The sequence below is a fragment of the Echiichthys vipera genome, assembly GCF_963691815.1.
Source record: "Echiichthys vipera genome assembly, chromosome: 22".
NCBI lineage: Eukaryota > Metazoa > Chordata > Actinopteri > Perciformes > Trachinidae > Echiichthys > Echiichthys vipera.
In genome coordinates, this window is record NC_139847.1 from 243,357 (window position 1) to 270,000 (window position 26,644).

The window sequence follows — 26,644 nt, forward strand, 5'->3', positions numbered from 1 at the left end:
TCATTGGCTGCTCAGTGTGTAAGAACTCAACTGCTGCTGGAGTTTCTGTCAGAGAGTCTCAGTCTCAATCAGGTCCAGGTCTACAGACAGCTCAGGGTCCAGGTCTACACACAGGTCCAGGTCCAGGTCTACAGACAGCTCCAGGTCTAAAGTCAGGTCCAGGTCTACAGACAGGTCCAGGTCTACAGACAGCTCCGGGTCCAGGTCTACAGACAGGTCCAGGTCTACAGTCAGGTCCAGGTCTACAGACAGCTCCAGGTCCAGGTCTACAGACAGGTCCAGGTTCAGGTCTACAGACAGCTCCAGGTTCAGCTCTACAGACAGGTCCAGGTCCAGGTCTACAGACAGGTCTAGGTCCAGGTCTACAGACAGGTCCAGGTCCAGGTCTACAGTCAGGTCTAGGTCCAGGTCTAAAGTCAGGTCCAGGTCTACAGTCAGGTCTAGGTCCAGGTCTAAAGTCAGGTCCAGGTCTACAGTCAGGTCTAGGTCCAGGTCTAAAGTCAGGTCCAGGTCTACAGACAGGTCCAGGTCCAGGTCTACAGTCAGGTCTAGGTCCAGGTCTAAAGTCAGGTCCAGGTCTACAGTCAGGTCTAGGTCCAGGTCTAAAGTCAGGTCCAGGTCTACAGACAGGTCCAGGTTTAAGTTCAGGTCTACAGACAGGTCCAGCTCTACAGTCAGGTCCAGGTCCAGCTCTACAGTCAGGTCCAGGTTCAAGTCTACAGTCAGGTCCAGGTCCAGGTCTACAGTCAGGTCCAGGTCCAGGTCTACAGACAGGTCCAGGTTCAAGTCTACAGTCAGGTCCAGGTTCAGGTCTACAGTCAGATCCAGGTCTACAGTCAGGTCCAGGTCCCCTGTCAGGTCCAGGTCTACAGTCAGGTCCAGGTCCAGGTCTACAGTCAGGTCCAGGTTCAGGTCTACAGTCTACAGATGAAGATGTTGCTGGTCCTCGTCCTCTCTGGTGTCCTCTGTGTCTCAGCTGACGGTCAGTTTCTGTCTCACTGTAAACTTTTTAAACCTCAACAAACAAACAAACAGTTTGTTTACAGTCAGGAGTGAAGAACAACAGTTTGTTTACAGTCAGGACTGAAGAACAACAGTTTGTTTACAGTCAGGAGTGAAGGACAACAGTTTGTTTACAGTCAGGACTGAAGAACAACAGTTTGTTTACAGTCAGGAGTGAAGAACAACAGTTTGTTTACAGTCAGGAGTGAAGAACAACAGTTTGTTTACAGTCAGGAGTGAAGAACAACAGTTTGTTTACAGTCAGGAGTGAAGAACAACAGTTTGTTTACAGTCAGGAGTGAAGAACAACAGTTTGTTTACAGTCAGGACTGAAGAACAACAGTTTGTTTACAGTCAGGAGTGAAGAACAACAGTTTGTTTACAGTCAGGACTGAAGAACAACAGTTTGTTTACAGTCAGGAGTGAAGAACAACAGTTTGTTTACAGTCAGGAGTGAAGAACAACAGTTTGTTTACAGTCAGGAGTGAAGAACAACAGTTTGTTTACAGTCAGGAGTGAAGAACAACAGTTTGTTTACAGTCAGGAGTGAAGAACACCAGTTTGTTTACAGTCAGGAGTGAAGAACAACAGTTTGTTTACAGTCAGGACTGAAGAACAACAGTTTGTTTACAGTCAGGAGTGAAGAACAACAGTTTGTTTACAGTCAGGAGTGAAGAACAACAGTTTGTTTACAGTCAGGACTGAAGAACAACAGTTTGTTTACAGTCAGGAGTGAAGAACAACAGTTTGTTTACAGTCAGGAGTGAAGAACAACAGTTTGTTTACAGTCAGGAGTGAAGAACAACAGTTTGTTTACAGTCAGGAGTGAAGAACAACAGTTTGTTTACAGTCAGGACTGAAGAACAACAGTTTGTTTACAGTCAGGACTGAAGAACAACAGTTTGTTTACAGTCAGGACTGAAGAACAACAGTTTGTTTACAGTCAGGAGTGAAGAACAACAGTTTGTTTACAGTCAGGAGTGAAGAACAACAGTTTGTTTACAGTCAGGAGTGAAGAACAACAGTTTGTTTACAGTCAGGACTGAAGAACAACAGTTTGTTTACAGTCAGGAGTGAAGAACAACAGTTTGTTTACAGTCAGGAGTGAAGAACAACAGTTTGTTTACAGTCAGGACTGAAGAACAACAGTTTGTTTACAGTCAGGAGTGAAGAACAACAGTTTGTTTACAGTCAGGAGTGAAGAACAACAGTTTGTTTACAGTCAGGACTGAAGAACAACAGTTTGTTTACAGTCAGGAGTGAAGAACAACAGTTTGTTTACAGTCAGGACTGAAGAACAACAGTTTGTTTACAGTCAGGAGTGAAGAACAACAGTTTGTTTACAGTCAGGAGTGAAGAACAACAGTTTGTTTACAGTCAGGAGTGAAGAACAACAGTTTGTTTACAGTCAGGAGTGAAGAACAACAGTTTGTTTACAGTCAGGACTGAAGAACAACAGTTTGTTTACAGTCAGGAGTGAAGAACAACAGTTTGTTTACAGTCAGGAGTGAAGAACAACAGTTTGTTTACAGTCAGGACTGAAGAACAACAGTTTGTTTACAGTCAGGAGTGAAGAACAACAGTTTGTTTACAGTCAGGACTGAAGAACAACAGTTTGTTTACAGTCAGGAGTGAAGAACAACAGTTTGTTTACAGTCAGGAGTGAAGAACAACAGTTTGTTTACAGTCAGGACTGAAGAACAACAGTTTGTTTACAGTCAGGAGTGAAGAACAACAGTTTGTTTACAGTCAGGAGTGAAGAACAACAGTTTGTTTACAGTCAGGAGTGAAGAACAACAGTTTGTTTACAGTCAGGAGTGAAGAACAACAGTTTGTTTACAGTCAGGAGTGAAGAACAACAGTTTGTTTACAGTCAGGAGTGAAGAACAACAGTTTGTTTACAGTCAGGACTGAAGAACAACAGTTTGTTTACAGTCAGGAGTGAAGAACAACAGTTTGTTTACAGTCAGGAGTGAAGAACAACAGTTTGTTTACAGTCAGGACTGAAGAACAACAGTTTGTTTACAGTCAGGAGTGAAGAACAACAGTTTGTTTACAGTCAGGACTGAAGAACAACAGTTTGTTTACAGTCAGGAGTGAAGAACAACAGTTTGTTTACAGTCAGGACTGAAGAACAACAGTTTGTTTACAGTCAGGACTGAAGAACAACAGTTTGTTTACAGTCAGGAGTGAAGAACAACAGTTTGTTTACAGTCAGGACTGAAGAACAACAGTTTGTTTACAGTCAGGAGTGAAGAACAACAGTTTGTTTACAGTCAGGAGTGAAGAACAACAGTTTGTTTACAGTCAGGAGTGAAGAACAACAGTTTGTTTACAGTCAGGAGTGAAGAACAACAGTTTGTTTACAGTCAGGAGTGAAGAACAACAGTTTGTTTACAGTCAGGACTGAAGAACAACAGTTTGTTTACAGTCAGGAGTGAAGAACAACAGTTTGTTTACAGTCAGGACTGAAGAACAACAGTTTGTTTACAGTCAGGAGTGAAGAACAACAGTTTGTTTACAGTCAGGACTGAAGAACAACAGTTTGTTTACAGTCAGGAGTGAAGAACAACAGTTTGTTTACAGTCAGGAGTGAAGAACAACAGTTTGTTTACAGTCAGGACTGAAGAACACCAGTTGAAGCTTGTTTGTGTTTCTCTTCAGTTCTCCATGATGACATTGCTATCGTCGGCTGTTCAGACTCTGATGGAGAGAACATGTATGGTCTGGACGGTGAAGAGATTTGGTTCGCAGACTTCAAAAACAAGAGAGGAGTGGAAACTCAGCCCAGTTTTGTAGATCCTGCTTCATTCCCAGGATTTTATGAACAAGCCGAGGCTAATCTACAGATCTGCAAACAGAACCTGAAAGTGATCTCTGAAGCCTTAAAGGACCTTCCACTGGAGCGCGGTAAACACAGACACATCTCAGACTTCTCTTTTATGTGTCTTCACATATTTAAACCGTTCAGATCGACGTAGGAAGTGTTCATCTGTAAAGGCTGATGTTGAGCCAGTCCCCATCAGGGTTCAGAGAACATGAGAATGCAGACATGGAAACCAACATTAAACCAGATATGATTACTCTTGTGATGAATGTGCATTCTGTTAAAGCTGTTGATTATGTCCAGATCGTCCCTCCAGTCCCATGATCTACCCCAGAGACGACGTGGAGGGGGGACAGAAGACCGACCTCATCTGTTACACCACTGGGTTCTATCCTGCTCCTGTGAACTTCATCTGGAAGAAGAACGGAGAGAACGTCACCGAAGGGACCAGCACCAACGTTCCCAACGTCAACAAAGACGGTTCCTTCAACCAGTTCTCCAGACTGGAGTTCACCCCACAGCCGGGAGACTTCTACAGCTGTTCAGTGACACATCTGACCCTGGACCAACCACTGACCAGGATCTGGGGTGAGAACCCTTCAAAACACTTACACTTCACTGACAAACACTCGACTCAGTAACTGATCAGTCTCCAGATGTGTCTGTGTTCAGTCTCCAGATGTTTCTGTGTGTTCAGTCTCCAGATGTTTCTGTGTGTTCAGTCTCCAGATGTTTCTGTGTGTTCAGTCTCCAGATGTTTCCGTGTTCAGTCTCCAGATGTTTCCGTGTTCAGTCTCCAGATGTGTCTGTGTGTTCAGTCTCCAGATGTGTCTGTGTGTTCAGTCTCCAGATGTTTCCGTGTTCAGTCTCCAGATGTTTCCGTGTTCAGTCTCCAGATGTTTCCGTGTTCAGTCTCCAGATGTTTCCGTGTTCAGTCTCCAGATGTTTCCGTGTTCAGTCTCCAGATGTTTCCGTGTTCAGTCTCCAGATGTTTCCGTGTTCAGTCTCCAGATGTTTCCGTGTTCAGTCTCCAGATGTTTCCGTGTTCAGTCTCCAGATGTTTCCGTGTTCAGTCTCCAGATGTTTCCGTGTTCAGTCTCCAGATGTTTCCGTCTTCAGTCTCCAGATGTTTCCGTGTTCAGTCTCCAGATGTTTCCGTGTTCAGTCTCCAGATGTTTCCGTGTTCAGTCTCCAGATGTTTCCGTGTTCAGTCTCCAGATGTTTCTGTGTGTTCGGTCTCCAGATGTTTCCGTGTTCAGTCTCCAGATGTTTCCGTGTTCAGTCTCCAGATGTTTCCGTGTTCAGTCTCCAGATGTTTCCGTGTTCAGTCTCCAGATGTTTCCGTGTTCAGTCTCCAGATGTTTCCGTGTTCAGTCTCCAGATGTTTCTGTGTGTTCAGTCTCCAGATGTTTCTGTGTGTTCAGTCTCCAGATGTTTCTGTGTGTTCAGTCTCCAGATGTTTCTGTGTGTTCAGTCTCCAGATGTTTCCGTGTTCAGTCTCCAGATGTTTCCGTGTTCAGTCTCCAGATGTTTCCGTGTTCAGTCTCCAGATGTTTCCGTGTTCAGTCTCCAGATGTTTCTGTGTTCAGTCTCCAGATGTTTCCGTGTTCAGTCTCCAGATGTTTCCGTGTTCAGTCTCCAGATGTTTCCGTGTTCAGTCTCCAGATGTTTCTGTGTTCAGTCTCCAGATGTTTCTGTGTTCAGTCTCCAGATGTTTGTGTGTTCAGTCTCCAGATGTTTCCGTGTTCAGTCTCCAGATGTTTCTGTGTTCAGTCTCCAGATGTTTCTGTGTTCAGTCTCCAGATGTTTCCGTGTGTTCAGTCTCCAGATGTTTCTGTGTTCAGTCTCCAGATGTTTCTGTGTTCAGTCTCCAGATGTTTGTGTTTTGTGTCTCCAGATGTTTCCGTGTGTTCAGTCTCCAGATGTTTCTGTGTTCAGTCTCCAGATGTTTCTGTGTTCAGTCTCCAGATGTTTCCGTGTTCAGTCTCCAGATGTTTCCGTGTGTTCAGTCTCCAGATGTTTCCGTGTGTTCAGTCTCCAGATGTTTCTGTGTTCAGTCTCCAGATGTTTCCGTGTGTTCAGTCTCCAGATGTTTGTGTTTTGTGTCTCCAGATGTTTCCGTGTTCAGTCTCCAGATGTTTCTGTGTTCAGTCTCCAGATGTTTCTGTGTTCAGTCTCCAGATGTTTCTGTGTTCAGTCTCCAGATGTTTCCGTGTGTTCAGTCTCCAGATGTTTCCGTGTGTTCAGTCTCCAGATGTTTCCGTGTGTTCAGTCTCCAGATGTTTCCGTGTGTTCAGTCTCCAGATGTTTTGTTTTGTGTCTCCAGATGTTTCTGTGTTCAGTCTCCAGATGTTTCTGTGTTCAGTCTCCAGATGTTTCCGTGTTCAGTCTCCAGATGTTTCTGTGTGTTCAGTCTCCAGATGTTTCTGTGTTCAGTCTCCAGATGTTTCTGTGTTCAGTCTCCAGATGTTTCTGTGTTCAGTCTCCAGATGTTTCTGTGTTCAGTCTCCAGATGTGTGTGTTTTGTGTCTCCAGATGTTTCCGTGTGTTCAGTCTCCAGATGTTTGTGTTTTGTGTCTCCAGATGTGGAGAAGACTCAGCCCAGTATTGGACCTGCAGTCTTCTGTGGACTCGGTCTGACTGTCGGGCTGCTCGGTGTTGCTGCTGGAACCTTCTTCCTCATCAAAGGAAACGAGTGCAGCTGATTGGTTGGGGCTGATGATGTCATTAAGATGAAGTATAAAGTCTTCTAGTATTGGATAAAGATGATTAATGTGTGTGAATGTCAATTATTTTGTTTTTTAAATGCCTTTCTTTGTGATTTGCTTCAAATAAAATCAAGAATATTCTTTCCAACTTATTAATGCTGAATTTCTATTAAAATAAACTTTGGTTGTTTTCTAAATGTGTTAAATGTTACAGAATAAATCCAAATTTGTTTTGTTTATCAAGAGTCTATAATACTCCTTTGTGTATTGATTGTTTGTTTGTCACTGTAATTATTCCTCCTGCAGTGAAATCTGATGTTTTACTCACTTAGCTTTAAAACTTTGTCAATTAATAGTCTTTGATTTCTTTAATCATAAAATTACCAAAACAAACCTACTGTGTTTTCATTTAGTCTGGAAGTTTTGAAAACACAAAATAGTCTTTGGAACACCATGAAAAAAAAGTTTAACTGTTCAGCAGTGGCGCAAAAAGTTAGTATGCACTAGAGGGGCGGCAAAGCGATGGAGGAAAACTATTAGAATTGGCATTTTCTGTAATTATTAATTTATTTATATCCCGGGGCAGACAGACGTCCGTCCTCCACAGAGCTGGGTCTGTCTGACGTTCCTGTCTGTTATAGTGAAGGTTTTCGTCTCCACCGTACTCTACGGGGGAATTGTTGGGTCTGTAAATCATAAATAAGTCATTGAGTGTGGTCTTTACCTACTCTGTAAAGTGTCCTGAGACAACTGCTGTTATGATTTGGCACTATCAATAAAACTGAATTGTATTTAACAGCATTTGTGCATGTGCAAATGATATGATCCATAACAGAGGCACGCCACTGATTAGGCACCCCTCTGCTCCTCGCCTCCCTGTCCATGTCCATACTCACCTCCCCCTCCCTCCTCCCCACAATACAGGCGCTCCAGTGCTTCCCCCTTGAGTAAAACTAATGCTACTACAAGTAAAACAACAGGTTACAGATGCAGCGTCCAGTCAGTCACTGATATCCAATAAGGATATCATTTAAAATGACATGTTTTTTTGTGGTTTGACTGCTGTATCTTTGAAACCCCCTTAACACAAACAGGGAGTTGACAGGTTGGTCTAATATCAGACGGAGGAGGAGGAACAGCCACTTGATACCAGGGGATTCATTTCTAAATGTTATATATATTGAAAAATTGCATTAGCGCGATTTGTAACTCAAAGATATTAAATAATAAACTCCTCCTCTCATTCATCTGGATTTGCTCCGTATCAAAGTGATTTCAGGAGCCGAGCCAATCAGGTTTCATTGATGTGACGTAGCTGAGAAGCGACTGTTGTGATCCAACAACAATGGCGTCTCTCATGGAGGAAGCAGGCGCCAACATGGACGCTGCTGTTTCATCGTGTTTCCCATCACGAGCATCTTTCTCTTTAAAGGACCAGAGAATGTTTCTAAAGACTCTTGGTGGAAACCAGGTTTTCACCTCTCTCATCAGCGTCACAGGTTGGTTTCTATGGGAACGGCTGACGCAGCACATCAATAAAGATGACAGACAAGTGGGTTTATCCAATCATATGCAAGGATTGTTGATCAGGCCCCGCCTCCTAAAATCACTTTGCTGTGAATCGATTAAGAAGGAGGAACCAAACTCACCTGGACAGAGTCAGGTTAATTAAATAACGCTTGTTGGACAATATGACTTAGTGGAGAAGAATACAGGACAGGGGTGCCGGAGACCTGAGACATGAGACCAGTGATGACATCAAATAGGAATAATTAAACTAGTGAAGCCATAAAAACCTAAATGGCCAATAGGGTTTTAGTTTCTGCTGACCAACCTATTCACTGTGTCCTTTTGGGGAAATGAGTGCAGGCAGACATGGGGAGTCAATCCCCACAGAGGAGAATGTGGAACAGAGAGGTGCAGTGGGGAGGGCTGGGGCGAGGCCTTACTCAGAAGATCCATCTGAATGGCCTTCACCACTCGAAATGGGGGACTCACCGGGGCAGTACATGGTTGAGACAGTACATGTCCAAGGACGGATAAGAGCAAACGGTATTTTTCCAAAGCATACTGTCCAACTGAGAGAAAGAGAAACAGGTGGTTACTGTACTGTCCTACAAAAACTCTAAAAGAATCTATGCAATGGGCTCCTTCCACTGTAATGGACTTTACTATGAGAGGAGCTGGTACAGGGGCCAGTAGGTAAGTTAATTAGGCATGAAAACGGGTCAGGGATGAAAAAGGTGAGGGGGGGGGGGTACATGCTCCCCGGCCAGTAGCAACAGGCCTCAACGTGCAACAGCATAACAGCTGATCAAAACAAGTAGTGACAGGCCGACTGAAAGCAACAAGCTCTGATAAATGAACCAACCTGTGAACCAGAGGTTTCACTCAATTATTGGACTAAAGTCAAGTCTGAGGTTCTTCTCCTTTACTTGAGTATTTTATTGACATGCTCCTTTATTCTTCTGCTCCTCTACAAATCAGTGGAAATATTCTACTTTTTACTGCACTGCATTTATCTGATTACTTCAGTTACTAGTTACTTTACCAGGCTGACAAGCACATGTGAAACATGAGTTTATCCATCAAAACCTGAACTGACTAAAATGAACGTTAACGTAAATGCAGAGTATTTTTTACAGTTCAGTGGGAAAGTGGTGTTGAAGGTAGCATGATTTTTCTTAAACTGTCTTTACACACAGATACGGCTGCAGAGTAAACTCAGGCTTCACAGTGACAGTTTACGCTTTTCTCTGTCAACGTTCCTTTTTCTCAGAGTAGAAAGAGATTTAACCGGACAGAAACCATTGAGAACAAAAACAGAGCGGAGCTTGGTGAGCTGTTGCCAAGAGGACTGAGAAACCCACGAAGAAGAGCGGTGAAGCCTCCATCTCTACTTCACAAACACTCTTTAGACCCAATAATCATGTGACTGAGCTGCTGCCGGTTCACCTCATCACTGTGAGATGTTCACCTGCTCTTTTCTCTGATTTCACTACTTTTACACTCTTTAGTTGCTTCTGTCACAACTGTTTGAAACTGCCTGCATCAAATTCAAAATGAGGATATCATTGGAAAACAAACTGCATTTGAGATGCTGTCTTTGTGCTATTTTACATTACATGTTACATCATATATGGACGTTCGTAAATGTCCATATATGATGTAACAACTGTCAACGATGATTCCTGGGTTCACTTTTTGCCCCGCATCATTTAGTCTGACTCTGAAACCGCAGGTCAAAACACCTCCAGATGTATGTGGATGTATAACGTTTGAGTGCAGCACCGATCATGATGAGGAGTTTAGAAAACAGTGTAACTGTGTTTGTGCTCCAGCAGCAGACTTTAGTCAGAGTTGTCTGCCTGGTAACAGGTGATGCCTGGACTGGATTGGCTGCTGCAGGTCACGTGACCTCTGGTTATTAAAGCAGCTCTCAGTGAGACTGAGTCAGTGTTTGTCAAGAGAACAGAGGAACATGGATTCATCCTTCCTCAGCGTCTGCCTCCTCTTCATCCATCTGTCCACAGCAGGTAGGATCAATACTGTGATTATTACACTTTATACTGTTTAAACTTCAGCCTGTTCACAGCAGGAAGGATCAATACTGTGATTATTACACTTTATACTGTTTAAACTTCAGCCTGTTCACAGCAGGAAGGATCAATACTGTGATTATTACACTTTATACTGTTTAAACTTCAGCCTGTTCACAGCAGGAAGGATCAATACTGTGATTATTACACTTTATACTGTTTAAACTTCAGCCTGTTCACAGCAGGAAGGATCAATACTGTGATTATTACACTTTATACTGTTTAAACTTCAGCCTGTTCACAGCAGGAAGGATCAATACTGTGATTATTACACTTTATACTGTTTAAACTTCAGCCTGTTCACAGCAGGAAGGATCAATACTGTGATTATTACACTTTATACTGTTTAAACTTCAGCCTGTTCACAGCAGGAAGGATCAATACTGTGATTATTACACTTTATACTGTTTAAACTTCAGCCTGTTCACAGCAGGAAGGATCAATACTGTGATTATTACACTTTATACTGTTTAAACTTCAGCCTGTTCACAGCAGGAAGGATCAATACTGTGATTATTACACTTTATACTGTTTAAACTTCAGCCTGTTCACAGCAGGAAGGATCAATACTGTGATTATTACACTTTATACTGTTTAAACTTCAGCCTGTTCACAGCAGGAAGGATCAATACTGTGATTATTACACTTTATACTGTTTAAACTTCAGCCTGTTCACAGCAGGAAGGATCAATACTGTGATTATTACACTTTATACTGTTTAAACTTCAGCCTGTTCACAGCAGGAAGGATCAATACTGTGATTATTACACTTTATACTGTTTAAACTTCAGCCTGTTCACAGCAGGAAGGATCAATACTGTGATTATTACACTTTATACTGTTTAAACTTCAGCCTGTTCACAGCAGGAAGGATCAATACTGTGATTATTACACTTTATACTGTTTAAACTTCAGCCTGTTCACAGCAGGAAGGATCAATACTGTGATTATTACACTTTATACTGTTTAAACTTCAGCCTGTTCACAGCAGGAAGGATCAATACTGTGATTATTACACTTTATACTGTTTAAACTTCAGCCTGTTCACAGCAGGAAGGATCAATACTGTGATTATTACACTTTATACTGTTTAAACTTCAGCCTGTTCACAGCAGGAAGGATCAATACTGTGATTATTACACTTTATACTGTTTAAACTTCAGCCTGTTCACAGCAGGAAGGATCAATACTGTGATTATTACACTTTATACTGTTTAAACTTCAGCCTGTTCACAGCAGGAAGGATCAATACTGTGATTATTACACTTTATACTGTTTAAACTTCAGCCTGTTCACAGCAGGAAGGATCAATACTGTGATTATTACACTTTATACTGTTTAAACTTCAGCCTGTTCACAGCAGGAAGGATCAATACTGTGATTATTACACTTTATACTGTTTAAACTTCAGCCTGTACACAGCAGGAAGGATCAATACTGTGATTATTACACTTTATACTGTTTAAACTTCAGCCTGTTCACAGCAGGAAGGATCAATACTGTGATTATTACACTTTATACTGTTTAAACTTCAGCCTGTTCACAGCAGGAAGGATCAATACTGTGATTATTACACTTTATACTGTTTAAACTTCAGCCTGTTCACAGCAGGAAGGATCAATACTGTGATTATTACACTTTATACTGTTTAAACTTCAGCCTGTTCACAGCAGGAAGGATCAATACTGTGATTATTACACTTTATACTGTTTAAACTTCAGCCTGTTCACAGCAGGAAGGATCAATACTGTGATTATTACACTTTATACTGTTTAAACTTCAGCCTGTTCACAGCAGGAAGGATCAATACTGTGATTATTACACTTTATACTGTTTAAACTTCAGCCTGTTCACAGCAGGAAGGATCAATACTGTGATTATTACACTTTATACTGTTTAAACTTCAGCCTGTTCACAGCAGGAAGGATCAATACTGTGATTATTACACTTTATACTGTTTAAACTTCAGCCTGTACACAGCAGGAAGGATCAATACTGTGATTATTACACTTTATACTGTTTAAACTTCAGCCTGTTCACAGCAGGAAGGATCAATACTGTGATTATTACACTTTATACTGTTTAAACTTCAGCCTGTTCACAGCAGGAAGGATCAATACTGTGATTATTACACTTTATACTGTTTAAACTTCATCAGTCTTCTTACCTTGTGTCCTACATCGACTCACAGTCGTCGGTCTCAGGATCTGTTCTTGCTGTCGGCTCTTAAAGTCAGACGTGATCTGGGAAAGAAAGCGTTTAGGGTTACTGCTCCTTCAGCCTGAACCGTTTACAGAAAACTTTACTTCTAAGAGGAAATTGAAAGAGCTGGAGGCTTGTTTCATTGTAACTGACTTTGAAATGTTTACATTTGGATGCTAAGTGTTTAAATGTTTGTGTGTATAAAAGAGACGATGCTGCTACATGTCTTTACCAGGACATCTTTGTAAAAGAGATCTTTAATCTCAATGAGTCTCTTTCCAATACACAGCAGTTAGGATCTGATCGTCATTCAATAGTCTGATCAGGGATCAGCTCACAGGCAGCTGTTGTACTCAGTCGAACTGTGTTTGTTTTCAGATGGATTTCAGCATTATGCCTTGGACCGCTGTGTCTTTAACTCCACTGAGCTAAAGGACATCGAGTACATCTACTCTACATATTACAACAAGTTGGAGATCACCAGGTTCAGCAGCAGTGTGGGGAAATATGTTGGATACACTGAGTTTGGTGTGAAGAACGCAGAGCGTTTGAACAACGATGCTTCACTACTGGCAGCAAGGAGAGCTCAGAGGGAGACGTACTGTCAACAACACACTGGGGTCTGGTACAAAGCTGTTCTGCCTAAAACAGGTGAGTCATTAATGTATTCATCACATCATCCTGTCATTAATGTATTCATCACATCATCCTGTCATTAATGTATTCATCATCACATCATCCTGTCATTAATGTATTCATCACATCATCCTGTCATTAATGTGTTCATCATCACATCATCCTGTCATTAATGTATTCATCACATCATCCTGTCATTAATGTATTCATCACATCATCCTGTCATTAATGTGTTCATCATCACATCATCCTGTCATTAACGTATTCATCACATCATCCTGTCATTAATGTATTCATCACATCATCCTGTCATTAATGTATTCATCACATCATCCTGTCATTAATGTATTCATCACATCATCCTGTCATTAATGTGTTCATCACATCATCATCCTGTCATTAATGTGTTCATCAGATCATCCTGTCATTAATGTATTCATCACATCATCCTGTCATTAATGTATTCATCAGATCATCATCCTGTCATTAATGTGTTCATCAGATCATCCTGTCATTAATGTATTCATCACATCATCCTGTCATTAATGTGTTCATCATCACATCATCCTGTCATTAATGTATTCATCACATCATCCTGTCATTAATGTGTTCATCATCACATCATCCTGTCATTAATGTATTCATCACATCATCCTGTCATTAATGTGTTCATCATCACATCATCCTGTCATTAATGTATTCATCACATCATCCTGTCATTAATGTATTCATCACATCATCCTGTCATTAATGTGTTCATCATCACATTATCCTGTCATTAATGTATTCATCACATCATCCTGTCATTAATGTATTCATCATCAGATCATCCTGTCATTAATGTATTCATCACATCATCCTGTCATTAATGTATTCATCACATCATCCTGTCATTAATGTATTCATCATCACATCATCCTGTCATTAATGTATTCATCACATCATCCTGTCATTAATGTGTTCATCATCACATCATCCTGTCATTAATGTATTCATCACATCATCCTGTCATTAATGTATTCATCACATCATCCTGTCATTAATGTATTCATCATCACATCATCCTGTCATTAATGTATTCATCACATCATCCTGTCATTAATGTGTTCATCATCACATCATCCTGTCATTAATGTATTCATCACATCATCCTGTCATTAATGTATTCATCACATCATCCTGTCATTAATGTGTTCATCATCACATCATCCTGTCATTAACGTATTCATCAGATCATCCTGTCATTAATGTATTCATCACATCATCCTGTCATTAATGTATTCATCAGATCATCATCCTGTCATTAATGTATTCATCACATCATCCTGTCATTAATGTGTTCATCATCACATCATCCTGTCATTAATGTATTCATCACATCATCCTGTCATTAATGTGTTCATCATCACATCATCCTGTCATTAATGTATTCATCACATCATCCTGTCATTAATGTATTCATCACATCATCCTGTCATTAATGTGTTCATCATCACATCATCCTGTCATTAATGTATTCATCACATCATCCTGTCATTAATGTATTCATCATCAGATCATCCTGTCATTAATGTATTCATCACATCCTGTCATTAATGTATTCATCACATCATCCTGTCATTAATGTATTCATCACATCATCCTGTCATTAATGTATTCATCGTATCATCCTGTCATTAATGTATTCATCACATCATCCTGTCATTAATGTGTTCATCATCACATCATCCTGTCATTAATGTATTCATCACATCATCCTGTCATTAATGTATTCATCATCAGATCATCCTGTCATTAATGTATTCATCACATCATCCTGTCATTAATGTATTCATCACATCATCCTGTCATTACTGTATTCATCATCACATCATCCTGTCATTAATGTATTCATCATCACATCATCCTGTCATTAATGTATTCATCACATCATCCTGTCATTAATGTATTCATCACATCATCCTGTCATTAATGTATTCATCACATCATCCTGTCATTAATGTATTCATCATCAGATCATCCTGTCATTAATGTATTCATCACATCATCCTGTCATTAATGTATTCATCAGATCATCCTGTCATTAATGTATTCATCACATCATCATGTCATTAATGTATTCATCAGATCATCCTGTCATTAATGTATTCATCACATCATCCTGTCATTAATGTATTCTTCATCACATCATCCTGTCATTAATGTATTCATCATCAGATCATCCTGTCATTAATGTGTTCATCACATCATCCTGTCATTAATGTATTCATCAGATCATCCTGTCATTAATGTATTCATCACATCATCCTGTCATTAATGTATTCATCACATCATCCTGTCATTAATGTATTCATCATCAGATCATCCTGTCATTAATGTATTCATCAGATCATCCTGTCATTAATGTATTCATCACATCGTCCTGTCATTAATGTATTCATCAGATCATCCTGTCATTAATGTATTCATCAGATCACCCTGTCATTAATGTATTCATCACATCATCCTGTCATTAATGTATTCATCAGATCATCCTGTCATTAATGTATTCATCAGATCATCCTGTCATTAATGTATTCATCATCAGATCATCCTGTCATTAATGTGTTCATCACATCATCCTGTCATTAATGTATTCATCAGATCATCCTGTCATTAATGTATTCATCACATCATCCTGACATTAATGTATTCATCACATCATCCTGTCATTAATGTATTCATCACCACATCATCCTGTCATTAACGTATTCATCATCACATCATCCTGTCATTAATGTATTCATCACATCATCCTGTCATTAATGTATTCATCATCACATCATCCTGTCATTAATGTATTCATCACATCATCCTGTCATTAATGTATTCATCACATCATCCTGTCATTAACGTATTCATCATCACATCATCCTGTCATTAATGTATTCATCACATCATCCTGTCATTGATGTATTCATCATCACATCATCCTGTCATTAATGTATTCATCACATCATCCTGTCATTAATGTTTTCATCATCACATCATCCTGTCATTAATGTATATAACCGGGTCAGACCTTTAGAACCGGGTCAGACGGGACAGACCTGCAGACCTGGATCAGACTGGAGACAGACCTGCAGACCTGGATCAGACTGGAGACAAACCTGGATCAGACCTGAGACAGACCTGCAGACCTGGATCAGGACTGAGACAGACCTGGATCAGGACTGAGACAGACCTGCAGACCTGGATCAGGACTGAGACAGACCTGCAGACCTGGATCAGACCGGAGACAGACCTGGATCAGGACTGAGACAGACCTGCAAACCTGGATCAGACTGAGACAGACCTGCAGACCTGGATCAGACTGAGACAGACCTGGATCAGGACTGAGACAGACCTGCAGACCTGGATCAGGACTGAGAGACCTGGATCAGACCTGGATCAGGACTGAGAGACCTGAGACAGACCTGGATCAGGACTGAGAGACCTGGATCAGACCTGGATCAGACCTGGATCAGGACTGAGACAGACCTGCAGACCTGGATCAGACTGGAGACAGACCTGGATCAGGACTGAGACAGACCTGCAGACCTGGATCAGGACTGAGAGACCTGGATCAGACCTGGATCAGGACTGAGAGACCTGAGACAGACCTGGATCAGGACTGAGAGACCTGGATCAGACCTGGATCAGGACTGAGACAGACCTGGTTCAGGACTGAGACAGACCTGCAGACCTGGATCAGACCTGAGACAGACCTGCAGACCTGGATCAGACTGGAGACAAACCTGGATCAGACCTGAGACAGACCTGGATCAGGACTGAGACAGACCTGCAGACCTGGATCAGGACTGAGACAGACCTGGATCAGGACTGAGAGACCTGGATCAGACCTGGATCAGACCTGAGACAGACCTGGATCAGACCTGAGACAGACCTGCAGACCTGGATCAGACTGGAGACAAACCTGGATCAGACCTGAGACAGACCTGGATCAGACCTGAGACAGACCTGCAGACCTGGATCAGGACTGAGACAGACCTGCAGACCTGGATCAGGACTGAGACCACATCATCCTGTCATTAACGTATTCATCATCACATCATCCTGTCATTAATGTATTCATCACATCATCCTGTCATTAATGTATTCATCACATCATCCTGTCATTGATGTATTCATCACATCATCCTGTCATTAATGTATTCATCACATCATCCCGTCATTAATGTATTCATCACATCATCCCGTCATTAAGGTATTCATCACATCATCCCGTCATTAATGTATTCATCATCACATCATCCTGTCATTAATGTATTCATCACATCATCCTGTCATTAATGTATTCATCACATCATCCTGTCATTAATGTATTCCTCACATCATCCTGTCATTAATGTATTCATCACATCATCCTGTCATTAATGTATTCATCATCACATCATCCTGTCATTAATGTATTCATCACATCATCCTGTCATTGATGTATTCATCATCACATCATCCTGTCATTAATGTATTCATCACATCATCCTGTCATTAATGTATTCATCACATCATCCTGTCATTAATGTATTCATCATATAATCCTGTCATTAATGTATTCATCATCACATCATCCTGTCATTAATGTATTCATCACATCATCCTGTCATTGATGTATTCATCATCACATCATCCTGTCATTAATGTATTCATCACATCATCCTGTCATTAATGTATTCATCATCACATCATCCTGTCATTAATGTATTCATCACATCATCCTGTCATTAATGTATTCATCATCACATCGTCCTGTCATTAATGTATATAACCGGGTCAGACCTTTAGAACCGGGTCAGACGGGACAGACCTGCAGACCTGGATCAGACTGGAGACAGACCTGCAGACCTGGATCAGACTGGAGACAAACCTGGATCAGGACTGAGACAGACCTGCAGACCTGGATCAGGACTGAGACAGACCTCGATCAGGACTGAGACAGACCTGCAGACCTGGATCAGGACTGAGAGACCTGGATCAGACCTGGATCAGGACTGAGACAGACCTGCAGACCTGGATCAGACTGGAGACAGACCTGGATCAGGACTGAGACAGACCTGCAGACCTGGATCAGGACTGAGAGACCTGGATCAGACCTGGATCAGGACTGAGAGACCTGAGACAGACCTGGATCAGGACTGAGAGACCTGGATCAGACCTGGATCAGACCTGAGACAGACCTGCAGACCTGGATCAGACTGGAGACAAACCTGGATCAGACCTGAGACAGACCTGGATCAGGACTGAGACAGACCTGCAGACCTGGATCAGGACTGAGACAGACCTGGATCAGGACTGAGAGACCTGGATCAGACCTGAGACAGACCTGCAGACCTGGATCAGGACTGAGACAGACCTGCAGACCTGGATCAGACTGAGACAGACCTGCAGACCTGGATCAGACTGAGACAGACCTGGATCAGGACTGAGACAGACCTGCAGACCTGGATCAGACTGAGACAGACCTGGATCAGGACTGAGACAGACCTGCAGACCTGGATCAGGACTGAGACAGACCTGCAGACCTGGATCAGGACTGAGAGACCTGGATCAGACCTGGATCAGGACTGAGACAGACCTGCAGACCTGGATCAGACTGGAGACAGACCTGGATCAGGACTGAGACAGACCTGCAGACCTGGATCAGACCGGAGACAGACCTGGATCAGGACTGAGACAGACCTGCAGACCTGGATCAGGACTGAGACAGACCTGGATCAGACCTGGATCAGGACTGAGAGACCTGAGACAGACCTGGATCAGGACTGAGACAGTCCTGCAGACCTGGATCAGGACTGAGAGACCTGGATCAGACCTGGATCAGGACTGAGAGACCTGAGAATGACCTGGATCAGGACTGAGAGACCTGGATCAGACCTGGGACAGACCTGCAGACCTGGATCAGACTGAGACAGACCTGCAGACCTGGATCAGGACTGAGAGACCTGGATCAGACCTGGATCAGGACTGAGAGACCTGAGACAGACCTGGATCAGGACTGAGAGACCTGGATCAGACCTGGATCAGACCTGGATCAGGACTGAGACAGACCTGCAGACCTGGATCAGGACTGAGACAGACCTGCAGACCTGGATCAGGACTGAGACAGACCTGGATCAGACTGAGACAGACCTGGATCAGGACTGAGACAGACCTGGATCAGACTGAGACAGACCTGGATCAGGACTGAGAGACCTGGATCAGACCTGGATCAGGACTGAGACAGACCTGCAGACCTGGATCAGGACTGAGACAGACCTGGATCAGACTGAGACAGACCTGGATCAGGACTGAGACAGACCTGGATCAGACTGAGACAGACCTGGATCAGGACTGAGAGACCTGGATCAGACCTGGATCAGGACTGAGAGACCTGAGACAGACCTGGATCAGGACTGAGAGACCTGGATCAGACCTGGATCAGACCTGAGACAGACCTGGATCAGACTGAGACAGACCTGGATGAGACCTGGATCAGACTGAGACAGACCTGCAGACCTGGATCAGGACTGAGACAGACCTGCAGACCTGGATCAGACTGAGACAGACCTGGATCAGGACTGAGACAGACCTGGTTCAGGACTGAGACAGACCTGCAGACCTGGATCAGGACTGAGACAGACCTGCAGACCTGGATCAGACTGAGACAGACCTGGATCAGGACTGAGACAGACCTGGATCAGACCTGAGACAGACCTGGATCAGACTGAGACAGACCTGGATCAGACCTGAGACAGACCTGGATCAGGACTGAGAGACCCTGATCAGACCTGGATGAGACCTGGATCAGACTGAGCCCCCTGTCCTCCTGTGTTCCAGCTGAGCCGTACGTCAGACTGAGCTCCTCCGTGCCTCCTGCGGGGAAACATCCCTCCATGTTGGTCTGCAGCGTCTACGACTTCTTCCCCAAAGTCATCACAGTGAGCTGGCGCCGCGACGGACAGGAAGTCACCTCTGATGTCACTTCCACCGATGAGCTGGCAGACGGTGACTGGTATTACCAGATCCACTCTCACCTGGAGTACACGCCTAGGTGAGTCCACCGCCACGTCCTGGTCCAGTCTGGTGCTGGTCCAGTGTGAGTCCTGGTCCAGTGTGAGTCCTGGTCCAGTCTGGTCCTGGTCCACTCTGGTCCGGGCCCAGTGTGAGTGCTGGTCCAGTGTGAGTCCTGGTCCAGTGTGAGTCCTGGTCCAGTCTGAGTCCTGGTCCAGTCTGAGTCCTGGTCCACTCTGGTCCTGGTCCAGTCTGGTCCAGTGTGAGTCCTGGTCCAGTCTGGTCCAGTGTGAGTCCTGGTCCAGTCTGGTGCTGGTCCAGTCTGGTGCTGGTCCAGTCTGAGTCCTGGTCCACTCTGGTCCTGGTCCACTCTGGTCCAGTGTGAGTCCTGGTCCAGTCTGGTCCTGGTCCAGTGTGAGTCCTGGTCCACTCTGGTCCTGGTCCACTCTGGTCCAGTGTGAGTCCTGGTCCAGTGTGAGTCCCTGATGTGGTGTTTGTGTCAGCAGGTCTGGAGAGAAGATCTCCTGTGTGGTGGAGCACGCCAGCCTGAGCAAGCCTCTGGTTGCTGACTGGGGTAAATACCCGTCTGTCTCTCTCACCCGTCTGTCTCTCTCTCACCCGTCTGTCTCTCTCACCTGTCTGTGTCTCACCCGTCCGTCTCTCTCACCTGTCTGTGTCTCACCCGTCTGTCTCTCTCACCTGTCTGTGTCTCACCTGTCTGTCTCTCACACGTCTGTCTCTCACCCGTCTGTGTCTCTCACCCGTCTGTGTCTCTCACCCCTCTGTGTCTCTCACCCGTCTGTCTGTCTCTCACCCGTCTGTCTGTCTCTCACCCGTCTGTCTGTCTCTCACCCGTCTGTCTGTCTCTCACCCGTCTGTGTCTCTCACCCCTCTGTGTCTCTCACCCCTCTGTGTCTCTCACCCCTCTGTGTCTCTCACCCGTCTGTCTGTCTCTCACCCGTCTGTCTGTCTCTCACCCGTCTGTCTGTGTCTCACCCGTCTGTCTGTGTCTCACCCGTCTGTCTGTCTCACCCGTCTGTCTCTCACCCGTCTGTCTCTCACCCGTCTGTCTCTCACCCGTCTGTCTCTCACCCGTCTGTCTCTCACCCGTCTGTCTCTCACCCGTCTGTCTTCAGACCCGTCCCTGCCTGAGTCTGAAAGGAACAAGATCGCCATCGGAGCCTCAGGACTGATCCTGGGTCTGGTCTTGTCTCTGGCTGGATTCATCTACTACAAGAGGAAGTCCAGAGGTCAGAGAGCCACCTGATCCACAACCAGTCCAGACCAGTTAGGACCAAGTCAGGCCAGTCAGGACCAAGTCAGACCAGCTAGGACCAAGTCAGACCAGTCAGGACCAAGTCAGGCCAGTCAGGACCAAGTCAGGCCAGTCAGGACCAAGTCAGGCCAGTCAGGACCAAGTCAGACCAGCTAGGACCAAGTCAGACCAGTCAGGACCAAGTCAGGCCAGTCAGGACCAAGTCAGGCCAGTCAGGACCAAGTCAGGCCAGTCAGGACCAAGTCAGGCCAGTTAGGACCAAGTCAGACCAGTTAGGACCAAGTCAGACCAGTCAGGACCAAGTCAGGCCAGTCAGGACCAAGTCAGGCCAGTCAGGACCAGTTAGGACCAGTTAGGACGAGTATGGATCAGTCCAGACCAGTTAGGACCAGTTCAGACCAATGCAGGCCAGTTCAGACCAATGCAGGCCAGTTAGGATCAGTCCAGACCAGTTAGGACCAGTTCAGAAGAATAGGTCGTTTTGCACACAGACCAGTCTTGAGACCAGTATCTCAGACCACTTCAGTTTGTCATCAGACTGGTTTCAGACCTCATTTCAGATCAGTTTGGATCAGTTTCCAGTTCCTACTGTAAAACCAGTTTTACAGTAGTTTGAATCAAGTGTCAGAAGAGTCTCAGACCAGGATCATCAGGGTCCTCGAACCCGGACCCAGACCGGTCTGGACTCTCTAAAACCACATGGTCCTGAATGACAGGGTGCCCACATCTGTAGTCCAGTTTTAAGGACCTGTATTTGTTGTTGACCCCGTCCTCGTCTCTTTTCATTAATCCAGGGCGGATTCTGGTTCCTAATCACTGATCCTGGACCTGGTCCTGGACCTGATCCTGCAGCTGTTTGACAGAAGAAAAAGCAGCTGCTGCTTCGACCTGCTTCAAGTGTTTCAGCTCAGCACACTGGACTCTGATCCAGGCCCTGATCCAGGCCCTGATCCAGGGGCGAGGTGTTCACCCTGACGGTCCTGGATCAGGTCTGGACTCTGGATCTGATGCTTTACTGTGTGGAATCAGTAAATTACAGCCGCTTATATTCACCATGCAATAACAAATGTATCCAGGTATCTGAATGATTTTGGGGCTCAGGCTGTGATTGTTAGGGTTAAATATGTTTACTGCAGTTTCTAATCACAATAAACAACAATAAACAACAATAAAACTGTGATTTATTCATCTAATGTGGAGGAAATACATGTTCATTTATATCATTATAATCATCACTGATGACTTCTGTAGTTCTTTATGTTCATTTATATCATTATAATCATATTTAGCAGGTTTTATTGTTGGAGTCTGGCGCCCTCTAGTGGTGAGTTAGAGACCAAACTGAGGTAAGTGCACAGACCCGGACTCAGACTCGGACTCAGACTCAGATAAAAGTCGTTTAAAGATCACGGTGATAAACGTCCAGGCTGCCTCAGGTTTACGGAGCTGCTGTTTCAGACGCAGCAGGGTCGGGTTTTGTTTTTGTTATTTTGAAAGTGACGGATCCTTTGGTTTGTTTGTTGGGTTCCTGAAGAGGACGATTTCTGCTCTGAGAAGAAAGACGCCAGATGTTCGGTCTCAGACTCAGGGGGGTCTCATACTCGGGGGGGGGGGGCTCTCAGACTCGGGTCGGTCTCAGACTCGGGGGAGTCTCAGACTCGGGGGGCGGGTCTCAGACTCGGGGGGGGGGTCTCCGACTCGGGGGGGTCTCAGACTCAGGTCGGTCTCAGACTCGGGTCGGTCTCATACTCGGGGGGGGGGGTCTCATACTCAGGGGGGTCTTGCCCCTCGCCTGGTGAAATCGTCTTGAAAAACCTGTTCACTGCTGTGCGTTCAGACTCTAGATTATAGAAAAACCTGCATTCATTAACGTTTTCACACTCACATGTGAGCACATCTGCAAAATGCATCTGCAATGAATATGAGGATCGTTTATGTTGCATATCAACGGCACAAACACTGCAACATGCATCTGCTACTGAACTGGACGTGTTTGTTTAAGACGTGAGAAGTCACGCACATCTGTTTAAGCACTTGAACGCATCATATAGATGTGACAGCTTCAGCCATACAGGCGCATTTTAATTAGCAAAACATTCAAATGAAACTTACAACAGCGCATCAACACAGAAAAATAGCAAAACTAAGCAAGAATTACCGACAACCAGCAGCTATTAGCACATAAGTGATGACGCTACATACGGAGCTAGTATCAGGTAACATTAGCGCTAGCGTGCATCGATGTTAACTGTGATATTAGCTGCATGCTAACTTTGGTTACTGAGAGATAAGGCTTAAAATAATGTGACGTTACTTACCTTTTACTTACGAAAACAGACGAGTGCTGCAGTACCGCGCTGGGCCACCATTCGACGGGAGCGCCTGCTCCGCGTACGTGTCCGCCGTGTAAGTGTTCGCCGCGTCCGTCTTCGCCGTGTAAGTGTGTCCCGGGACCTGCCCACGCCGCGTACGTGTTCGCCTCGTCAAGTTCGCCGCGTCGTGTTCCCGCTTTGTAGTAACCGTTATTTTTTCCACAGTCGGTATTTTACCTTTGTCCGTAACTCTGACGTGTTTTTATCACGTGAGGATCCGGAGCGCTGCTTTTTAATTTACTTAATTCATTCTCTCCTTTATTATATTTAGTTATTATGTTTCATGGTTTCATGGTGAATGGTATCTTTATATGTTGTTCCTGTATTTTTAACATGGACCTGTTTTTATCACGTGAGGATCCGGAGTGCTGCTTTTTAATTTGTTTTATTTGTTCTCTTATTTATTCATTGACACCAGCAGAAGAGGCCGTCCACACAAACACAAAGGCTTTTCATCATCACCACAGACGTCTGAGCGCCATTCCCTTTATCTCACAATATTCTGTTATTATTTTATTATATTTCATTCAGCCAGTCTTTATAATCTTTAAATAACTCTAATAAACTGCTGCCTGTGTTCATATGAAAGGATAGAAGGGAGATGTTACACCCCCCTGTGTTCATTTAGATTAGATATGATATGAGATATTAGATATTTATTATATATACTGTGATTTTAAGCACAGACAGTTCTAATGAATTATTTTCATATTTTCATGTTTGTAATTTGTATTAATTTCTTAAATTAAACTCATGAAGTCATTCAAATCTCTGCTCTCACCTGATTGGCTCTGAGTGTTGGCGGGAAGCTGAAGCGACCTCTGTGGCTCGGCTCACACAAAATGGCGTCTGAGCGGCAGGTCTCCATGGTAACGGCTGAAGCTGCAGTGGCGGGAGGAGTCCCGGTCTTCTCTGTATGACGTCACTTTAACGGATTAAAAAATACATTTTAACGGAGAAAAAATAAACTGCCGTTATTAGCTGCTGTTAGCCTACAAGCTAACACTCGACATTGACATACACTGTTTCCGTTGCTAACGGCTCTAACGGCGCTAACGGGCTAACGGCGCTAACGGGCTAACGGCTCTAACTGGCTAATGGGGCTAACTGGCTAACGGCTCTAACGGGCTAACGGCGCTAACGGGCTAACGGCGCTAACGGGCTAACGGCTCTAACTGGCTAATGGGGCTAACGGCGGTTAGCACCGTAACTTCTAAAACTGTGAGGCTGCGGTACCGAAACTACAAACACACACTAATACTCACATATCTGTACCACGTTAAATATTACACACATGAACTTGTGTCCGGTCCCGTGAGGGTCACCTCCGGCCCGGTGACGGTCGCCTCCGGCCCGGTGACGCGGCAGTTACCGGAGAAAAAGTGCCGCTTCACCCCGCGGCTTTTCACCTCTTCATCCCGCCCCTCTGCCCTCACTACGACAGCTGATTGGACGAGAGGTGCAGGCCAACCAATAGGATTAAAGAGAGGGCGAGATAGGCACTCTGACGTCAGAGTGAGAATTTTAAATAAAATTAATAAATAAATAAAATAAAGATTTATCCTGAGATTGAAAACATAAAGTTACATCTGTGAAATAAAATCATACATATAAAAATAATAAATAAAATAATAAATAAATAAAGATTTATCCTGAGAGTGAAAACATAAAGTTACATCTGTGAAATAAAATCATACATATAAAAATAATAAATACAATAATAAATAAATAAAGATTTATCCTGAGAGTGAAAACATAAAGTTACATCTGTGAAATAAAATAATACATATAAAAATAATAAATAAATAAAGATTTATCCTGAGAGTGAAAACATAAAGTTATATCACAGAAATAAAATAATACATATAAAAACCGATAATAATTAAATCATCTGCAAGTTATTGTTGTAATTATTCCTGGTGTATTGATGAACACAGCTGGTAGCGTGGCGTGCTGACGCTGCAGGAGTTATTATTCCTGGTGTATTGATGAACACAGCTGGTAGCGTGGCGTGCTGACGCTGCAGGAGTTATTATTCCTGGTGTATTGATGAACACAGCTGGTAGCGTGGCGTGCTGACGCTGCAGGAGTTATTATTCCTGGTGTATTGATGAACACAGCTGGTAGCGTGGCGTGCTGACGCTGCAGGAGTTATTATTCCTGGTGTATTGGTGAACACAGCTGGTAGCGTGGCGTGCTGACGCTGCAGGAGTTATTATTCCTGGTGTATTGATGAACACAGCTGGTAGCGTGGCGTGCTGACGCTGCAGGAGTTATTATTCCTGGTGTATTGGTGAACACAGCTGGCAGCGTGGCGTGCTGACGCTGCAGGAGTTATTATTCCTGGTGTATTGGTGAACACAGCTGGTAGCGTGGCGTGCTGACGCTGCAGGAGTTATTATTCCTGGTGTATTGGTGAACACAGCTGGTAGCGTGGCGTGCTGACGCTGCAGGAGTTATTATTCCTGGTGTATTGGTGAACACAGCTGGTAGCGTGGCGTGCTGACGCTGCAGGAGTTATTATTCCTGGTGTATTGGTGAACACAGCTGGCAGCGTGGCGTGCTGACGCTGCAGGAGTTATTATTCCTGGTGTATTGGTGAACACAGCTGGTAGCGTGGCGTGCTGACGCTGCAGGAGGCGGAGCCTGAACAAGAACAGATGAGTCAGAGACAGAAGAGACGAAGACGAGCGGACGAATAAACAGGTCAGTGATCGTTCCTCACTTTAGTGTGTCCACTCTGCACGGGTCACTCTTCTAAAGTCTTAATCTACACTCTTCTAAAGTCTTAATCTACACTCTTCTATGATCATAATCTATAATCATCCCTATTATCTGTGTGTGAGTGTGTGTGTGTGTGAGTGTGTGAGAGTGTGCCTGTGTGTGTGTGTGTGTGTGTGTGTGTGTGTCTGTGTGTGTGTGAGTGTGTGTGTGTGTGTGTGTGTACTCACTTGTTAATAAAGTTAGCCTGTTCAAACATGGCCCTGACCTCC

At 43.9% G+C, this 26,644-nt stretch overlaps 2 protein-coding genes across 7 annotated transcripts; both read left to right on the top strand.

Annotated features, from left to right (window-relative positions):
- Nucleotides 1–688: 688 nt before the first annotated feature.
- Nucleotides 689–6,782, top strand: LOC310964015 (H-2 class II histocompatibility antigen, A-U alpha chain-like). 5 transcript variants are annotated; one of them, XM_083936984.1, is made up of 5 exons: nt 689–750; nt 883–982; nt 3,667–3,912; nt 4,133–4,417; nt 6,413–6,782. In XM_083936984.1, the coding sequence occupies exons 2-5, from the start codon at nt 928–930 to the stop codon at nt 6,532–6,534; spliced, it is 708 nt and encodes a 235-aa protein (XP_083793110.1). In that variant the 5' UTR covers nt 689–750; nt 883–927; the 3' UTR covers nt 6,535–6,782. The 5 variants fall into 5 exon arrangements, with proteins under 5 accessions (XP_083793110.1, XP_083793112.1, XP_083793108.1 ...); XM_083936986.1 differs by having other exon boundaries at nt 710–726; XM_083936982.1 differs by having other exon boundaries at nt 731–828; nt 865–982.
- Nucleotides 6,783–10,001: 3,219 nt separating this feature from the next.
- On the top strand, nt 10,002–22,452 carry LOC310963727 (H-2 class II histocompatibility antigen, E-S beta chain-like). 2 transcript variants are annotated; one of them, XM_083936641.1, is made up of 6 exons: nt 10,002–10,073; nt 12,717–12,989; nt 19,830–20,043; nt 20,510–20,577; nt 21,140–21,253; nt 22,074–22,452. In XM_083936641.1, the coding sequence occupies exons 1-6, from the start codon at nt 10,019–10,021 to the stop codon at nt 22,097–22,099; spliced, it is 750 nt and encodes a 249-aa protein (XP_083792767.1). In that variant the 5' UTR covers nt 10,002–10,018; the 3' UTR covers nt 22,100–22,452. The 2 variants fall into 2 exon arrangements, with proteins under 2 accessions (XP_083792767.1, XP_083792768.1); XM_083936642.1 differs by lacking the exon at nt 21,140–21,253.
- Nucleotides 22,453–26,644: the final 4,192 nt, after the last annotated feature.